The sequence below is a fragment of the Rhipicephalus sanguineus genome, chromosome 9 (assembly GCF_013339695.2).
Source record: "Rhipicephalus sanguineus isolate Rsan-2018 chromosome 9, BIME_Rsan_1.4, whole genome shotgun sequence".
NCBI classification, from domain to species: Eukaryota; Metazoa; Arthropoda; class Arachnida; order Ixodida; family Ixodidae; genus Rhipicephalus; species Rhipicephalus sanguineus.
Window position 1 is genome coordinate 22,212,121 of NC_051184.2, and position 15,519 is coordinate 22,227,639.

Below are 15,519 nucleotides of genomic sequence, written 5' to 3' on the forward strand. Positions count from 1 at the left end.
GTTTAGCGCGTCATTGGCATGATACTGTAACTACTGCCCATCAACCACTGAGGTGCCAAAAATCTCCCAATTCAACACAAATAGACGGGGGAACAGGGAAAGGTAAGTCTTTGTGGACCTACCGGTACAGCAAAGCCGTTTTCGACCTTTCATGCACAAAAACTACGTGGTTAAGGTCCTTGGGGTGGAATTGTGAGAAGCTTTACTGCAATGACCGTACTAGCCAAGTGACGTCACGCTGGGGGTAAAACGTGCTTAGGTAACTTTGCTCAAACGTTCGAAACCAGCGCACAGCGCAAGTTTCTGGAAAGGTGCATTTTCTAATCAACATCTTACAGCTTTTGGTGGATTGCTTGCTGTACGCGTGGTTTTTCTGCGCCTATATGTATTATATAAAAAAAAACTATCCGATAATTACCTGTGCAGGCGAAGCGCGAAATATTCTCGGGCAGTTGCTGCAATCCTAACTTTGCGCCCGCCTAGCCAAGAAATTGAAGAATATGTGCAAGTCATTTCGGAAGGTAGAGAAAGGAGGCGCCACTGTACGGTTAATTGTAGCCAATCAAACACTCCTCTCTTTCTCTCTCCCTTTTGCTTCCCGTGCTAGCATTGTTCGTGAAGCATCTGTGCTACCACCACTGCCGCAGCACATCTCAAGCCTAGACTCGAGACACTCCGCTGGTGTTAGCGCCGCTTATTAGGAAAAACGGCGAGTCCACCGGAACGGGTCAGTCGCTCGAGCCTCATTTGAGTTGAAATATGTTCGCGTAACCATTGCCACAAAAAGACGACCACGTCGTACGACTGCAAAAATAGCGTCCACAGCTCCGGAAAATGAAAGCAGACGGTAAAGGAACGTAACTTCTATTGATGCAAGCACCGACAGTCTCGTGAATCTGTTGACGCCAGCGTAGCTATTCGCGCAGTTGAAAATCGTATCGCCTGTGAACACAGCTCGCGTACCAGCGTAACCTCGTAGCTCGGCTCCAAAACCCTACAAAAATGGCAGAAGACAGCACAGGAAAATGAAAAAGGCGGATCACGCCGCAAGCAGGTAGTCTGCGACACTGCTTTTCTGTTTTTTTTTCTTGTTCTTTTTTTGGTTGCGCTGAATAATTCTCTGTCACGGAAACATGCCACGTTCTTTCGAAGACAGTGTCAGCGATTCTGTATGAGTGAATCCAGCCTAAAGGTTACTGAAGACGTTATGACTGATACTGCGGACTACAACCAGGTCCGACGCTCTGAACAAGCGCTGTTAACTAGGTCATTGGACAATTCCAAACACGCTACGGTTTCTGTGCTCCGTGCATTTCTAAGACAGCAACGTTAGCATACTCAAGGTTCGTACCTATGCATTCACGCCTCCGCATAATCTTCGAATCAGAGCACACTATAAAACTCGTTGGCATGTTTAGACCATCGTTCTCCGGAAGTGCTACCACTCGTACCGTACAGACCTTTTCACGGGAGAGACTGACGACCTCCTTTCTGGACTGTGCCAAAAGAGTCGCAGGGCGGACGTCACTACCTCGTCAGTGGGTTTTTGGCGGGTCACGCCTAGTTGCCACAGCCCCGAAGAAATTGTGGTGGCACACAGGGAGCCTTCTGTGAAAATGTGTATAGAAGCGAATGGACAGACCCTTGTCTCTCTCTAATTAGTCATTGTCACGACCGGTACGCGTACAACTTTGCCGGAATGCCAGGCTGGGCTGCCGTAATGACCTGCAGTTTAGCGCACAAGCTAGACGAGATGAGGTCAGGTTCCCAAAGTAGTAGTGTTTAGTTTTTAGGTTTTTTTTTTGCTACTCGTTTCACAAGTAAGCAAGGACAGCGTTGTGCGCCAGTTGCCTCCCGATTTACGGACAGCAACCCGCGGACGTGGCTCCACAGCCATCACTCTGATGTTATTGTTGCCTGCTCTAGAAACACGAAGTTAAATTAAGTTGGCCTACATGCACGTGTAACCCCGTCGGGCTGACCCCCTAGGTTAAGAGTCTTGCATTGTCACGTGGGCTAGCTTTGTTATTTTTTACTTTGCAAGACTCCCTCCATACGAATAACCCAATTACAAGGATGCGTTCATCTGCAAATCTTCATACAAGTTCGCGACGCAGCGTTTCATATAACGAGTATTTCACGCGAGAACTTGATTAGTAGTTAGTGGTTATGGACACCCTGGCGGGACCTTACGATGGAAGAAAAGAAAGCCTTTGACCTCGTATCATCTAACTCGTTACTTCGTCTGCCCATGTAGACAATTATGTTTGACCCCGGATGGTGCTGATGTAGGGATATTATGGAAAAACAAGAGATTTTTTTTCTTCCATCGAGCTATAGCAACATTCCACGATCGCTTAAGTGCAGTGAGCCGCCAGCTCCTTCAGCCTTAAGTGCATTCGTCAATACGCAATATTCACCGGTTGAAAACGAGGCCACGGAAGACTGGACCGAGAAGCCGGAACATGAAAATTACAACTGCAGCCGCTCACACGAACTCGCTACTGGGTTCGCAACGCCATTCGTAGGCAGGAATAATGCTTAAGAATTATTGCCGGGAAAATCGCCGCAGGAAACAATTTTTTAGTGAAGGCGGCATCAAATTTGATGCTCGCAATGTGAAAAGCTCGAGGTAAGCCTATAGTCCGTTACAACCTAAGCATGATTACGAGTCCGCCTACAGCCATCACTGTCCCAGTCGGAAAGGATTCGCAGAGACGGTCCATCCAATCACATTTGCTCAATTTTGTGACGTCAAGCACATTTCCGGTTAGTTCATGTACCGATACTGGCACACGTTCGAGTCACTGGTTTCAAGTCGAAAACTTCATCGTCCTTTAAAATTTCATCCGAGATTCGGACATCACTGCTTAGATAAAGGACATATCTTAGGTAGGAACAACGAACCTTTAGTTTTCGATATGCGTGGTGTTTACATTAGCACAGAAAAAGTACTTACGGCTACAACGGAAACCAGCTTGCACGACTCTCTTACATGGTTGATTGAGAAGCGGGCTGACATTTTGCGGGTGGAGCCTGTATTTATGCTTACGTTGTAACCGACTATGACATTCACACGTCACGAATTCTTGTCTTACTATTCCGGCACGCGTGGGGAATGTAAATCAAAACCTGTCCTGATAACGACAGCGATCTTTGTTGAATGATGTCAGAAATGGTCAGTATAGTCACTTGTACAACAGTGGACTCGCCATCGCGAACGCGATCCAGTCGCGTAAACTTTTGTTCTGTAAGGGCACCGGGCCTAGTTCTGAAAAAAAAAAAGTCTTTACTAACGAAAAGGACAAGCGATCACAAAATGGAAGTAGGGTACATAGAAAAGATGTTCACGTTATTGACTTCTAAGAATGTCTTACTGGTGATCCAGAGATCGTATACATGGAAGAGTCTGACAAAACAAAAGTGTCTCTTCAAGAGAGAGGACGGAAGCGTCACTTCCAAGGGCGTGTGTTAACAATCGATGATGTGTATGTAATAAATCTTGCCTGATAAAGCGTTCCTCTTTCTTTGCGTTTGTTTATGCTCACGTCGTCTTATATATGGTGCTTGAACCGCCAACAGACATCGTTGAATGTCAGCGCCGAACGTTATTTTTTTTTCATATCTTCCACGCCCTGCTTGTTTTGCCGTGAATTACCAATCCGTACAACTCCCTATCCTAACTGTTGCAGAGCAGTGCAAAATAAAAAAAAATTTAAAAAGTGACACAGTGAACAGACAGGACACAGCGCTGTGTCCTGCGCTGTGTCCTCTCTTCCAGCGCTGTGTCCTGCGTGCTCATTGACCCGTTTTTCGCGCTGATCTGCCACAATGTTCATGAACCAACTTGACCCACTTGAGAACCCATGTCTCTATTCTCGTTAACGAAAAGCTTTGTGAACCGTTCGTAGTCCCCGTGAGAATCAGTGGAAGCATATGACAAGGCCTTCGATGAATACGACAAGCTTCAGCGGCGGTATCCCGGTGACAGAAGCGCCCAAAAGGGCACGGGTTTGGTGACCGCGAAACTAAAGCGCCTCAGTAGGGTGCCGAGCACGCGAAATCCGTGGAGCCTTCGACGCTGTTGTCGTAGCATATGGGCTCGTCCGCGGATTGGCCCTTGCGCCTGCGCAGGGCGAACACGAGGCAGGTGCCGAAGCCGAACACCTCCAGGAAGAGCGCCAGGCCGCCGATGACAGCCGACGCGGTCGGCTCGAAGCACATCACGCCCAGCTGCTCGGCGATCAGGTCCTCCATGCTGGCAGGCCGGCCTGCGCAGTTCAGTTCAAAACAAATTTGTAAGCACGCGAGTGTATGTGAGGGCAGACTGAGACAACTTAGTCTGACTTCGATCTTTATCACCATCATCATCATCATCATCATTTTCAGCATCATCATCATCATCATCACGAAGATCATCAACTAGTCCGATCATGCGAGTATCACCACTTAGCATCATATAATCCTCATATACAGGGTGTCCCAGCTATCACGCAGCACGATTTTAAAAAAGAGGAACGGCGTTACGCGAAGCAAACCTACTGCATATTGTTCCTAGTGCACTGGAGTAGCCACTGCTTTTCTTTTCGTTAATGAGGTTTAATTAATTAGTCATAATTGTATTTGTAACTCGACAAGTACTCACCTAATTGTCAAAATGTCAATGAGGCGTATGTAGGCATGTTCAAATGCATCTAACTGCGCTACTTTCAACAACGTGCTAATTGCGCGCTCATTTTTTCCGCTTGATCAAGAAAACCCGCGAAATATGAAAAGTGACACGTGACTAGACTGTTGCGCGCGTCGGGAACCAGCGCCCTCAAACAGGCTCCGACCTTTACCCTTGCCAAAATGCGGAACGCTGTCTCTCGCAACGGACAAAAGGCAAAGCGGTTGTTTGCAGTAAGCTTATTTGAGGGCGCTGGTTTCCTTTGCGGATGGGAGCGTAGTCACGTGTTTTTTCATATTTCGTGGGCTTTCTTTATCAGCCGGAAAAAATGAGCACGTAATTAGTACGTTGTTAAAAATTGCGAAGTTAGATGTCCTTTGAACATGCCTACATACGCCTCATTGACATTTTGACAATTAGGTGAGTACTTGTCGAGTTACAAATACAATTATGACTAAATAATTAAACCTCACTAACGAAAAAAATAGCATTGGCTACTCCAGTGTACTAGGAGCAATATGCAGTACGTTTGCTTCGCGTAACGTCGTTCCTCTTTTTTTTAAATCGTGTGGCGCGGTAGCTGGGACACCCTGTATATGATCATCATATGATCACAGCAGCTTATATGATCAAACCAGCTTACTAATTTTTTTATTAAATTCTGTTTCAGCCTGCCTGGAAAAGCACACCCCATGGGGCCGGCTGCACCACCTGCCTTGCTCCTGTCCGCAAGCACCCAAGAAGCTACTTTATGAAGCAGGCCAACACGGTGCACGTGTTAGTCATGACAGCACGAAGAACCAATAAATACGAGGATTTGGTGCAAGATACATTCATTGATCTCGTGCTGCATCAACATGCGGCGGCGTGCTTGGCCACGTGTAGACATAGAGAAGCAAACTCATTAGGCTCAGTGGTAGAACGTAGTCTATAATCAGGTTGTGAAGCGCAATGTCTGTTTTTTCCAATTAAGTGCATAGCTCACCTTTGACTATGGCGCCCAACACCCATCATTGTCTACCCGACACCTGCCCAACAACCACCATCCAGCCGGCATCTACCCATCACCCAACAGACACCCGGCGTGTGCCCACCATCCACCGTCCCCCATTATCCGTTCATTACCCAATATCCAATCCACCATCTGCCCATCACTACCCGTTACGATTAGGGATGGTAAAATCGATGAACGATTAATCGATTAATCGATTAAAGGTCCACAATTAATCGATTAATCATAATCGATTTGGACCTTTCGAATAATCGAATTAATCGATTAAAGCTATTCGATTAATCGATTACGGCATCCCCCACTCCCACCCCCAACCTCGCCCCTTGGCCAGAGCGCATGACTGCGAGGCGCGCTATCCTGAGACGCAGACCCTGAACGCTATCCTTAGACGCAGGAAGCTGCAAAGCCGAATACTACTACCTTTTCTGGTTCTCTTTGGGATGCCGTCGATCGCGCACTTTCACGCCATTGCGTTGCACTGGAGTACGATCCGATGAACTAAATGCCTTCTCAGTTCAAGACATACTATAGTAACCCTGTAGTCGATCGCCGCACCAATCCGAATTCTTTTGAGACTTGGCACAGCATGCGAACTGGCCTAGATCATGTGTTTGACGTTGCAATGGAGTGTTTGCCAATTCCTGCAACGTCAGTAGCATCCGAGCGCCTTTTTTCGCATGCTGGATGTGTGGCGACCCAAAGGAGGTGTCGGTTGTCGCCCGAGCATCTCGGGCAACTGACATTTCTTCGCTCAGTAGAAAAAAGCATGTGGTTCGGAGCAGCGACCCCATGAAACAAAACAAAAAAGGGGACTGTTGAGAAAGTAAGCAGCACGTGGATTCGCCAACTTTCAAAAGAGAAGTTTATTCATTCTGTAAATTTCATACGTGCCAGCGCATCGTCTTGTAGCTTATTTTGTTCGTGTTTGTTTTTTGCCGCGCTGTTTCATCGTGTTGCCGCATAAACGCATGTCTGCTTACATTTGATAAACGAGTGTTTTCGTCGCCTGTAGTGTCAATCGAAACTTTCTTTGTATTTTATTCAATCCTCAGATTTTACTCGATTCTTGTGTAAGTGCGGCATTGTAATATGCACTGCTTATTTCCTCACTGGTTCTTAGTGCCGTTCTGTTTTACTCTTTAGCAAATAAAATATTGTTTACCAATGAAAGAGAGAGAGAAAATATATTACAAGGCAGAGAGGGTGGCCTGAGCTAGTACGCCCCTGCCTGCTACTCTGCACCGGGGAAAACGCAACGGGGGAAAAAGAGTGATGAAGTACGATGATGGGGAGATGCTTAGGTGATCCGTATATACATAACAAGACACGTTTGCTAGCGTAAAGTGGAGAAGGACGCTAGTAACCATCTTTTATTATGCTGTATACCAACTAGCCCAACTGTACGTCTTATAGGGTATATATACCATTTTCATAATTGTTGAGCTAACTTTCCTACGATGCAGTTAGCCCAATTAATGGCAGCTAGTCACTTCTTCAAACAGTGTTCAAGCGCGGTTTGCTTGCGCTGGGACGCGGAAAGTGTAGACTCGGCTCTCTTGACACGAACACGCATAATAGACAAACGCCAGCACGCGCAACTACGACCTCGTATCCACTTGAAGCACGAAAGTTGCTGCCATTAGTTGAGAGAAAATGTAGCGCAGGAGTGCGCACTCGCGAATTGTGAAATGGTCTTATAGACGCTTTATGTAATCCGCAACTTTACGCGTCGGTTTACCGAACGTCTAGCATCCAGTACATTACTATTGAAGAAGTGACCTTGAAGCACTTAGTAATACTGCACGGTCGCGTATTTAGGGAGAAATACAGCTTTCAGCTAGAGGCCCCCGTCTTCTGCTGTGACAAGAAAGGACGTCGCGCAATTTATGTTGTAATGTCTGGTACATTAGATAGCGCTCACAGTTCAGGATGTACGCACGATTGAAAAGGTGTGAGTGGCGCCGTGTTACGGCAAAGATCAGGTGAAACCTGCGGAGCATAGGTCGGCGAAAAATGTGGAGCTCACTCAGACTCACTCATGAAATATATTTTGCCCTTTGAGCTCACTCGGACTCAGACTCAGCAAAATTTTCCTCAACCGAACTCACTCGGACTCAGACTCACTGAAATGTTTCTTAGCCGGACTCACTCGGACTCACTCACCAACGTGTTGCTCAGCCAGACTCACTCAGACTCACACTCACGGCTCTATCTGAGTCTGAGTGAGTCGACTCATGAGTCCGTTAGCGTATAATTGGCTTCTTCTATCATGGTGCCACTGCTATTTAACACCAATATCTCGCAAAATTGGCGCTCGACTTGGCGCCTTTTAATCTCGTACCTTCAAATATTAGTTATGAGTGGTGGCAATCCAGTATGGACATTCTTATTGAAAGAGGTGACTCACACAAGATATTTTTGATCGAGAACTTCCTGTGAAAGAGTTTGCGAGTGGAGGTCAACCTGCCCCCCCCCCCCCCTTCTACGTAACTCACGCCTCCGATTAATAAATATAGAGCTGGTGTATGAACGCTAGTGCTTTGAAGTGTGAGTCAGCGGGAGTATAAGCGTGAGCCGACATAAGGGTGCTAGTGACGCTGAAGTTGTGTACATAGAACAATAAGTCGGCAAAAAAGTGTGGAGCTCACTCAGACTCACTCAAGAAATATATTTTGCGCTTAGGGATCACTCGGACTCAGACCCACCAAAATTTTCCGCTACCGCACTCACTCGGACTCAGATTCACTAAGATTTTTCTCAACCGGACTCACGCGGACTGAAGCTCACCAAAATATTACTCATGTGGACTCACTCAGACTCATGGCTCGATCTGAGTCTGAGTGAGTCAATTCATGAGTGAGTTTGCCGACCTATTCTGCGGAGTATACTGGCGCAGCTGCTGTTTTTCTAGCCGGGAGGCAGAAACTCATGTCACTCTATTTCCCGCGATATTAATTAGAACTAACAGACAATAATGCCAAGGGAAGTATGGAGGATGTTATTTGTAATAATTGGGATATCAATGTGAAGAAAGTAAAGTGGACGAAAAGATAACTTGGCCGCCGGCAGGGACCGAACTTGCGGCCTTCGAATAACGAGTCCGATGCTGCTCTACCACTGAGCTACGTCGACGGTCATCCCCCCGTCCACTTCATAGGGTACACATGTGCATTTAAACCTAGGAGTGTTAGTCAGCGCTGATCACAGCCATGGCGGCTAAAGTCCCTAGATTTTGCCTTTTGCCTACAACTGCCTCCTTTCCCGGCCCTCTCTCACGCGCAGCTGGCGTCCAACGCCATTTTCTTCCTAACATGGAAGATTTGCAAAGCCATGTGCGTCTAAGTACGTTAGCCACGCATCTTTCAGCGGACAATATGCTAACGCGACGCGCCTTTCTCCTCCCGTCTACCCCCTGTCATCAGTGAACAGGAGAAGCGTTTTACCGGCTGCTGGAAAAGCGTTAGCAAAAACATGGCTACTAAAAACGAGCGTTAGCCAATAAGATTCGTCGGCGGCGCTTCAATGGTTGTCGGTACTTAAGAAAGAACAGGGAAAAATCTAGGGACTTTAATGGGGGCGAGTGTGGAACACTCTTCTTCTGCCTTTTGGCGTCACGTAGCAAGTGACCTTTTAGGGGCGAAGCTCCTTAAGGCGGCACCCGTTCGTCCCTCGTAGTCGTCGTGGTCGTAGTAGTGAGTAACAAGTCTTACGCTTTGACCTCCAAGGTGGTGCCGGTGGGAGATTTCTCCTGTGCGTTGTTGAACAAAAAAAAATTCGCAGCGTGCGCGTTAACTAAAAGCCGAATTCTTCTGTCTCTCATTCCCCATTAGCAGCCATTGGCATGTTCCAGTAGGAAACGTTAGTAGAAGTAGAAGTGTAAGTGTTAGCTAAAAGCCGACTTCTTCTGTCTCTCATTGCCATTAGCAGCCATTGTTTACCTCCAAGGTAGTGCCTGGTGAGATTTCTCCTGTGCGTGATTAAACAATAAAAATTTTGTTCAAAACGCCGTTCATTGATGAAATAAACCAACGAAAGACGCCAGATGTTTTGTAAAAGCAGAACGAAAGAACGCCAGATGTTTTTCTTAAAGTGTAGTAGTAGTAGTAGTCCACCTCGCCCGATCGTCAACGGGCGAGGTGGACCGGCAACGGCGCGAGGACCCTGCCGTACGAGAGTTAAATCACACTAAAAGACATACTTTGCGGGCGATACACTCTAGTGAGCTTTCAACTTTTCGTCTTAATGTACATGATAAAGAAATTATTTCTACGAAAAACGCAAGGCACACCTTGAGCAATATGTTTGGTTTTGGGACGCTAAATGGAACCATGAGGCGATGCGAAGCCGGAGCACTTGCACGATCGCGTTCCGTTGGCTTTCGTTGGGCATGCTACCGACCTCGCGTCGTGGAACGCGCGTCCTGTCTTCCCTCTAGCCTTGCCTTTAATTCGCACAGGGCGAGCGCGGAATGCGGTCGCTCTTGGCGCTCTTTCGCTCGGGAGCGGACTTCTTCCTTGCATTTCACCGATCACAAGTGATAATGAAGGGACCACGTAAACCAACAGTACAATAAAAGTTTGATGTTTAATATATACACGATGTTTCACACTCTTTATATTATGTACTGGGCGCATTTCACGGAAGAGTTTCACGGTTTACAGATGATTCCCTCCGTAGCTTCGCCCCACTCATCATCATTCACCCCGTGGATATGCTGTGATTTTTTTTTTAGGGGCGAAGCTCCTTATAGCGGCACCCGTTCGTCCCGTAGTAGTGTGTAACCAGTCTTAAAGACGGAGGGGACATTCACACATGAAGGCTCCCTAAAGACAATGCGCTGCGACAGTACGTGATATGTGTCGCCCTCTCCTCTCCTACGCTTCCCCCTCTTTCTCCTCTCCTACGGTCCCGCCCCCCCCCTCCCCTATCTTGCCTCGCGGCGCAGCGGCGCCGACGCAGGCAGCGTCGCGAGGCAGCGTCGCGGCAGCAACTTGGTTGAAAAAAAACCGACCGCTCGCGCTGCACAACCGTTCACTGACCACCCCGTATATATAGGCACTGGATTTTGACCTCCAAGGTAGTGCGTGTGTGCGATTTCTCCTGTGCGTGATTAAACAATGAAAATTCACAGCGTACATGTAAAATTAAAGTGAGCTGCAAGTCGTCATAACTCTCATCGAACCTTTAGTATAAACGCGCCCGATCTCACGTCGGTGATGATGTACTGGGCAGAATTCACGGAAGATTCACGGTTTACCGATGAACCTCCGCAGCTTCGCCCATATGCTGTGATTTTTTTTTTTACGAACTGGCAGCTGACCAATAATCCCTCGCATACTACCTGAAGGCACCAAGTCTGCCAGAACGAGACCCTCGCTGTGAATGAAGGAAAGAAGGTGACTTTTAGGGGCTCGTTTTTCTTTGTCATACACCCTTAACATCCCCTATACATTCCTTCGCATTATTGTCTGTTAATTCTAATTAACTTTGTGTCTAACAAAGAAAAACGAGCCCCTAAAAGTAATCTTTCCTTCCATTTCCCGCAGTTTCCTGTACGGGTGGTCTGTTTGAGGCCAGTATATTTCTGTGTAATCTCTGCATAGGTGACCTCAAGAAAAAGATCGCGTCAGTCCGCAATTATAGTATTATGTAGGGCTTCCACAATATCTAACCGACAAGCCGAGAAAAGATGCCTTGCTTACTAGAGCGAGCGTCTTATTTAATTTCTCCTCGTCTCTCTTTTACCTTTCTCGGGATTTCCTCACCCTCCGCCACATTTCATGTTTCAAGTGCGACTTTCCAACCAGTGTGGTCCCCGAACGCGCCTCCGGTTTCGATGAGCTCGAGTAGGCAGGCTTCGAGAAAATACGACCTGCTGCCGAATAGTCCGGGGATGATGGCCGCAGATTCTTGAATCCGCGACATCAACCAACGACGACGGGCCCCTTGTGTCCAGTGCGCGAAAGAGTGAATTTTCGCACACTGGACAAGGGGCCCGTCGTCGACACTTTCGAAAGTGGGAATTTTGGATCGTCAACGCGTCTAATAAAGATTTGGGCCCATATTAAACACGAACGATGCCTCTCAAACAAAGAGATATCGGTTTTAAAGCACCCATTAAAAATGTCGATTAATCGATTAATCGATTAAAAGATTCCACCGAAAGCAATTAATCGATTAAAGGCTAAATCGATTAACGATTAGCGATTAATCGATTAAAAATTTTAATCGACCATCCCTAGTTACGATATTCCACAAGATGGTGGGTCCCATCATGCCCACCACTGGGGAAATTTTCAATAGGTATCATAATCATAATTTCGAGCGTTATTATAATTTCGTTTTGTTTACTTCTTTATTCACTCCCCGCTCCGGTCACGTGACACCGGACCGCGCAGGCTAGGCACAGAACAGCTCCGCTGGTAAAGGAAAGGTTCAGGTCGCGCACTTATGAACGCAATCGTTGTGGCCCTTATGACAGTTTTGACATCCTACCACGCGTTTATTAGTCCCTCATAGACTGCAAAATAAGGTAACCTTCACTGCGGTTACCTCTTCAGAAATGCCTTGCTTATGGCGCGCTCTTGGACTCAGGAACTCGAAAATTATACTCAGCCATCCTGGCAGGCCGACCTTATTAGGCTTAATTCGTAAGGAAAAAAAGAAGAAATGTTGAAGTGATAGGCTTGTAGATGCAGGCATGCGGACCGGCGTGGCCCGTGTACAACAGTTGTCGCGTGGTACCGAGCGTTTATTAGCCACTCAGACACCATTATAGTAGGTAAATAAAAGAAACACCACTCCAACACTGTCATATCGTTTGTTTGTTTTTCCCCTAGGGTTCACTTGGATTCAGCTTCACCACAGTGTTAACCAGCCGTGCTCGGCAGAACGAAGGCGTTAGCGTGTGTTTTTTCTCGTACGATGCCGAAATCTGAGTTATAAAAGCTTCGCTTAAAAGTTTCCTGGTTATACGCCACTGTTCGCATGTCCTTAAGCACCGGCGCAATGCATTCGAGGCTCTCTTTGTAGAGCATGGTGCGAAGCCATGTCCGAAGACTTTATCCCTCGACACGGGGAAGTCGTCCACTTTATAAAGCGCGGATGCTAACCATTTGGTGCGCAATTTTCCGGCCTTAAAACCACAATAATTTCGGGTTCTTCTTCAAGCCGGTCTAGCTTGATCAGCGTTAGACGTAGATCTATTCCTTTCAAACATCTTGTCCCTCTACAGGGACATTGGTTCTCAGGTTTTTAATAATTGTATCTGGGGTTTAACGTCCCAAAACCACGCTATGATCATGAGAGACGCCGTAGTGGTGGGCTCCGGAAATTTCGACCTCCTGGGGTTCTTCAATGTGCACCTAAATCTAAGTACACGGGCCTCAAACATTTTCGCCTCCATCGAAAATGCAGCTGCCGCGGCCGGGATTCGATCCCGCGACCTTCGGGTCAGCAGTCGAGCGTCAAGATCGCATGTTTTTGACTCGAAATTTAATTGCATATAATATAAGCCTGGTGTCCCTGTCAGAAGAAAAGTATTGTGGAACTATCTGTGAGTAACATATAGCGAGTTTTAGCTTCCGTGGGAAAGGAAGGAAGGAAGGAAGGAAGGAAGGAAGGAAGGAAGGAAGGAAGGAAGGAAGGAAGGAAGGAAGGAAGGAAGGAAGGAAGGAAGGAAGGAAGGAAGGAAGGAAGGAAGGAAGGAAGGAAGGAAGGAAGGAAGGAAGGAAGGAAGGAAGGAACAAGCGGAAAGACAGAGAGGTTAGCCAGTTCTTAGACCGGCTGGCTACCCTGTGCTGGGGAAGGGGTAAGGGGGATAAAAGATGATAGATGACGGTGGGAAAGCAACATGCCGACAATTCCCACGAGTAAGTTTGACGCGCGACATTGCCCCCATGTCTGAGGAGGCTACGATTGCTCAGTTCACTATGCAGTTCCCATCAAGCGCTCCTTGAACTGCTCACCCTTAGCACGGACCTAACAGCCGGGATATGATACATTGCACAATATCGCATGTTTTATGGAAATGAAAACAAAGAAGATATACACTTTCTTGTAGGGACTGCAGGCGTGCGAAGACCTGGGGGCAAGACGCTGTACTGATGTCACAACTTGGCTGAACACGCAGCGGAGCACGGTCTCGAAGGACGACACGGGCTCAGAGAAACACAGCTGTCACTTCGAGTTCACTAGCAGTCCAAACACGACGCAACAAAAAACGTTCTCAGAAAGATCACGAACAAAAATTTTTCCCGTATGCACCACGAGTTATGAAAAGCAATGTTGCGACATCGTACCCTCGTGGACTTCGCGTTTCCTAGGCAGGCCTCTTTTCAGAAGACGCGACAAGAAGCAAAATATTTTTAAAAAATAATAAAAAAAGGTGGCGCCGCCTTCTTGCGTTAAAGAGCAAATCAAAGAAACGAATGTGGTTTAGCAACTACCGTGACGACCAGAGAAACACAAAGAAACAAGCATGCATCTCCTAGAAACGCAGCGAAAATTTTGCGGACTGTTCTAAGTGTTTCACTCGGGGCGTCTTCTTCGAGCGTCTTCAAAATTTTCCGAGTTTCCTCTTTTAGATTTTTTGTCTCTCCTTTGGTGTCACGCTTCGCATTCGCCCTGCGAGCAGCGAACGTAGGGTTCACTTATTCAAGCCGCAACATTTCTCTTTCGCCACGACGCAGTGCCGCTTGGAAGACTCTAGAAAAGAAAGATATAAATGCAAGAATAGCGTGAGAAAGAGAGAGCGTGATGAAGAAGAATGGTCGAGTGGACCTTCAGTCGGCCGGGACGCCGGCTCAACCTTAGAGATTCCCAGCGGAGCCCCCTGTGGCACATCTTTCGTCGCTCCGCTGGCTCTCTACTTGAACTCGAGCTCTTGTCACGCGCACGGCGGTGGAAACTATTCCCCGAGGGCTTGAAGAAAAAAAACGATGTGCGAAGAGTGTGGCCACTCTTCTATCCTCGGTCATGTGCGTGAGACGTGGCCGCAAACAGTGGCGCAAAAAAAAAAAGAAAAAAAGAGAAACAAAGGATGAGACGCGAATTTTAACGAAGAGGAGAGCTTTTCAACGCTTTCGCTTTAGAGTCGGTTAATAGTGGGTTGAAGACGTCGAAGAGGTCGCGCTCGGTAAGGTTACATGAAGGACGACAGATTGTCTTTTGATAGACTGAAAGGAAGCAAAGTCCACAAAATATGTAAATGCCCGTCGCTTTCCTTTCTTCTTTGTTTCTAGTGTTCGCTAGGAAGGCAACGTTGCAACATGAATTTTCTACTTTGGTACCACCTCATGGAAGATCCCGACCCCGAAAACTTGACGTGCGATTTAATTTAAATAAAGTTCAGGAGCTCTTCCACTATCGGGAAGAATCGGTGCCTGACCAACTACTTTTCTTTCTTTCTTTCTTTCTTTCTTTCTTTCTTTCTTTCTTTCTTTCTTTCTTTCTTTCTTTTTCTTTCTTCTTTCTTTCTTTTTTCTTTCTTTCTTTCTTTCTTTCTTTCTTTCTTTCTTTCTCATTGCGCGACGCTACCTCCTGTTTCCATCTTTGAGCGTGCACAAACGCGATCTTCGATATTTCGCCGGTCACATGCGGGTTTGTATGCGTCGTTTTCCAAAATTGGTGCTTTCTCGACCGTCGGCTTGTCGGCGATCAGCAGTTTCTAATATGACAATCTGATCTTTTGTCGATGCAACTTGTTTCACGTTGCCACATTTCATTGTTGCCTGGATATGAACGCATGGCCTCACGTTCCGGCGCCGGCGCAGGAACGCGAGTCATTACTAATCAGACACAATGCCAACTGCGTAGGCGCGCCCTCACGCCACGCCGC

At 47.0% G+C, this 15,519-nt stretch overlaps 1 protein-coding gene across 4 annotated transcripts in view; it reads right to left on the reverse strand.

Annotated features, from left to right (window-relative positions):
- Window positions 1-1,071: 1,071 nt before the first annotated feature.
- Window positions 1,072-15,519, reverse strand: part of LOC119404743 (uncharacterized) — a 153,672-nt gene continuing 139,224 nt past the window's right edge. For all 4 annotated transcript variants that reach the window (XM_049418999.1, XM_049418998.1, XM_037671411.2 and 1 more), the window contains exon 15: window positions 1,072-4,271. In XM_049418999.1, the coding sequence (XP_049274956.1) occupies window positions 4,039-4,271 (233 nt within the window). In that variant the 3' untranslated portion in view covers window positions 1,072-4,038. The remainder of the gene's footprint in view (window positions 4,272-15,519) is intronic.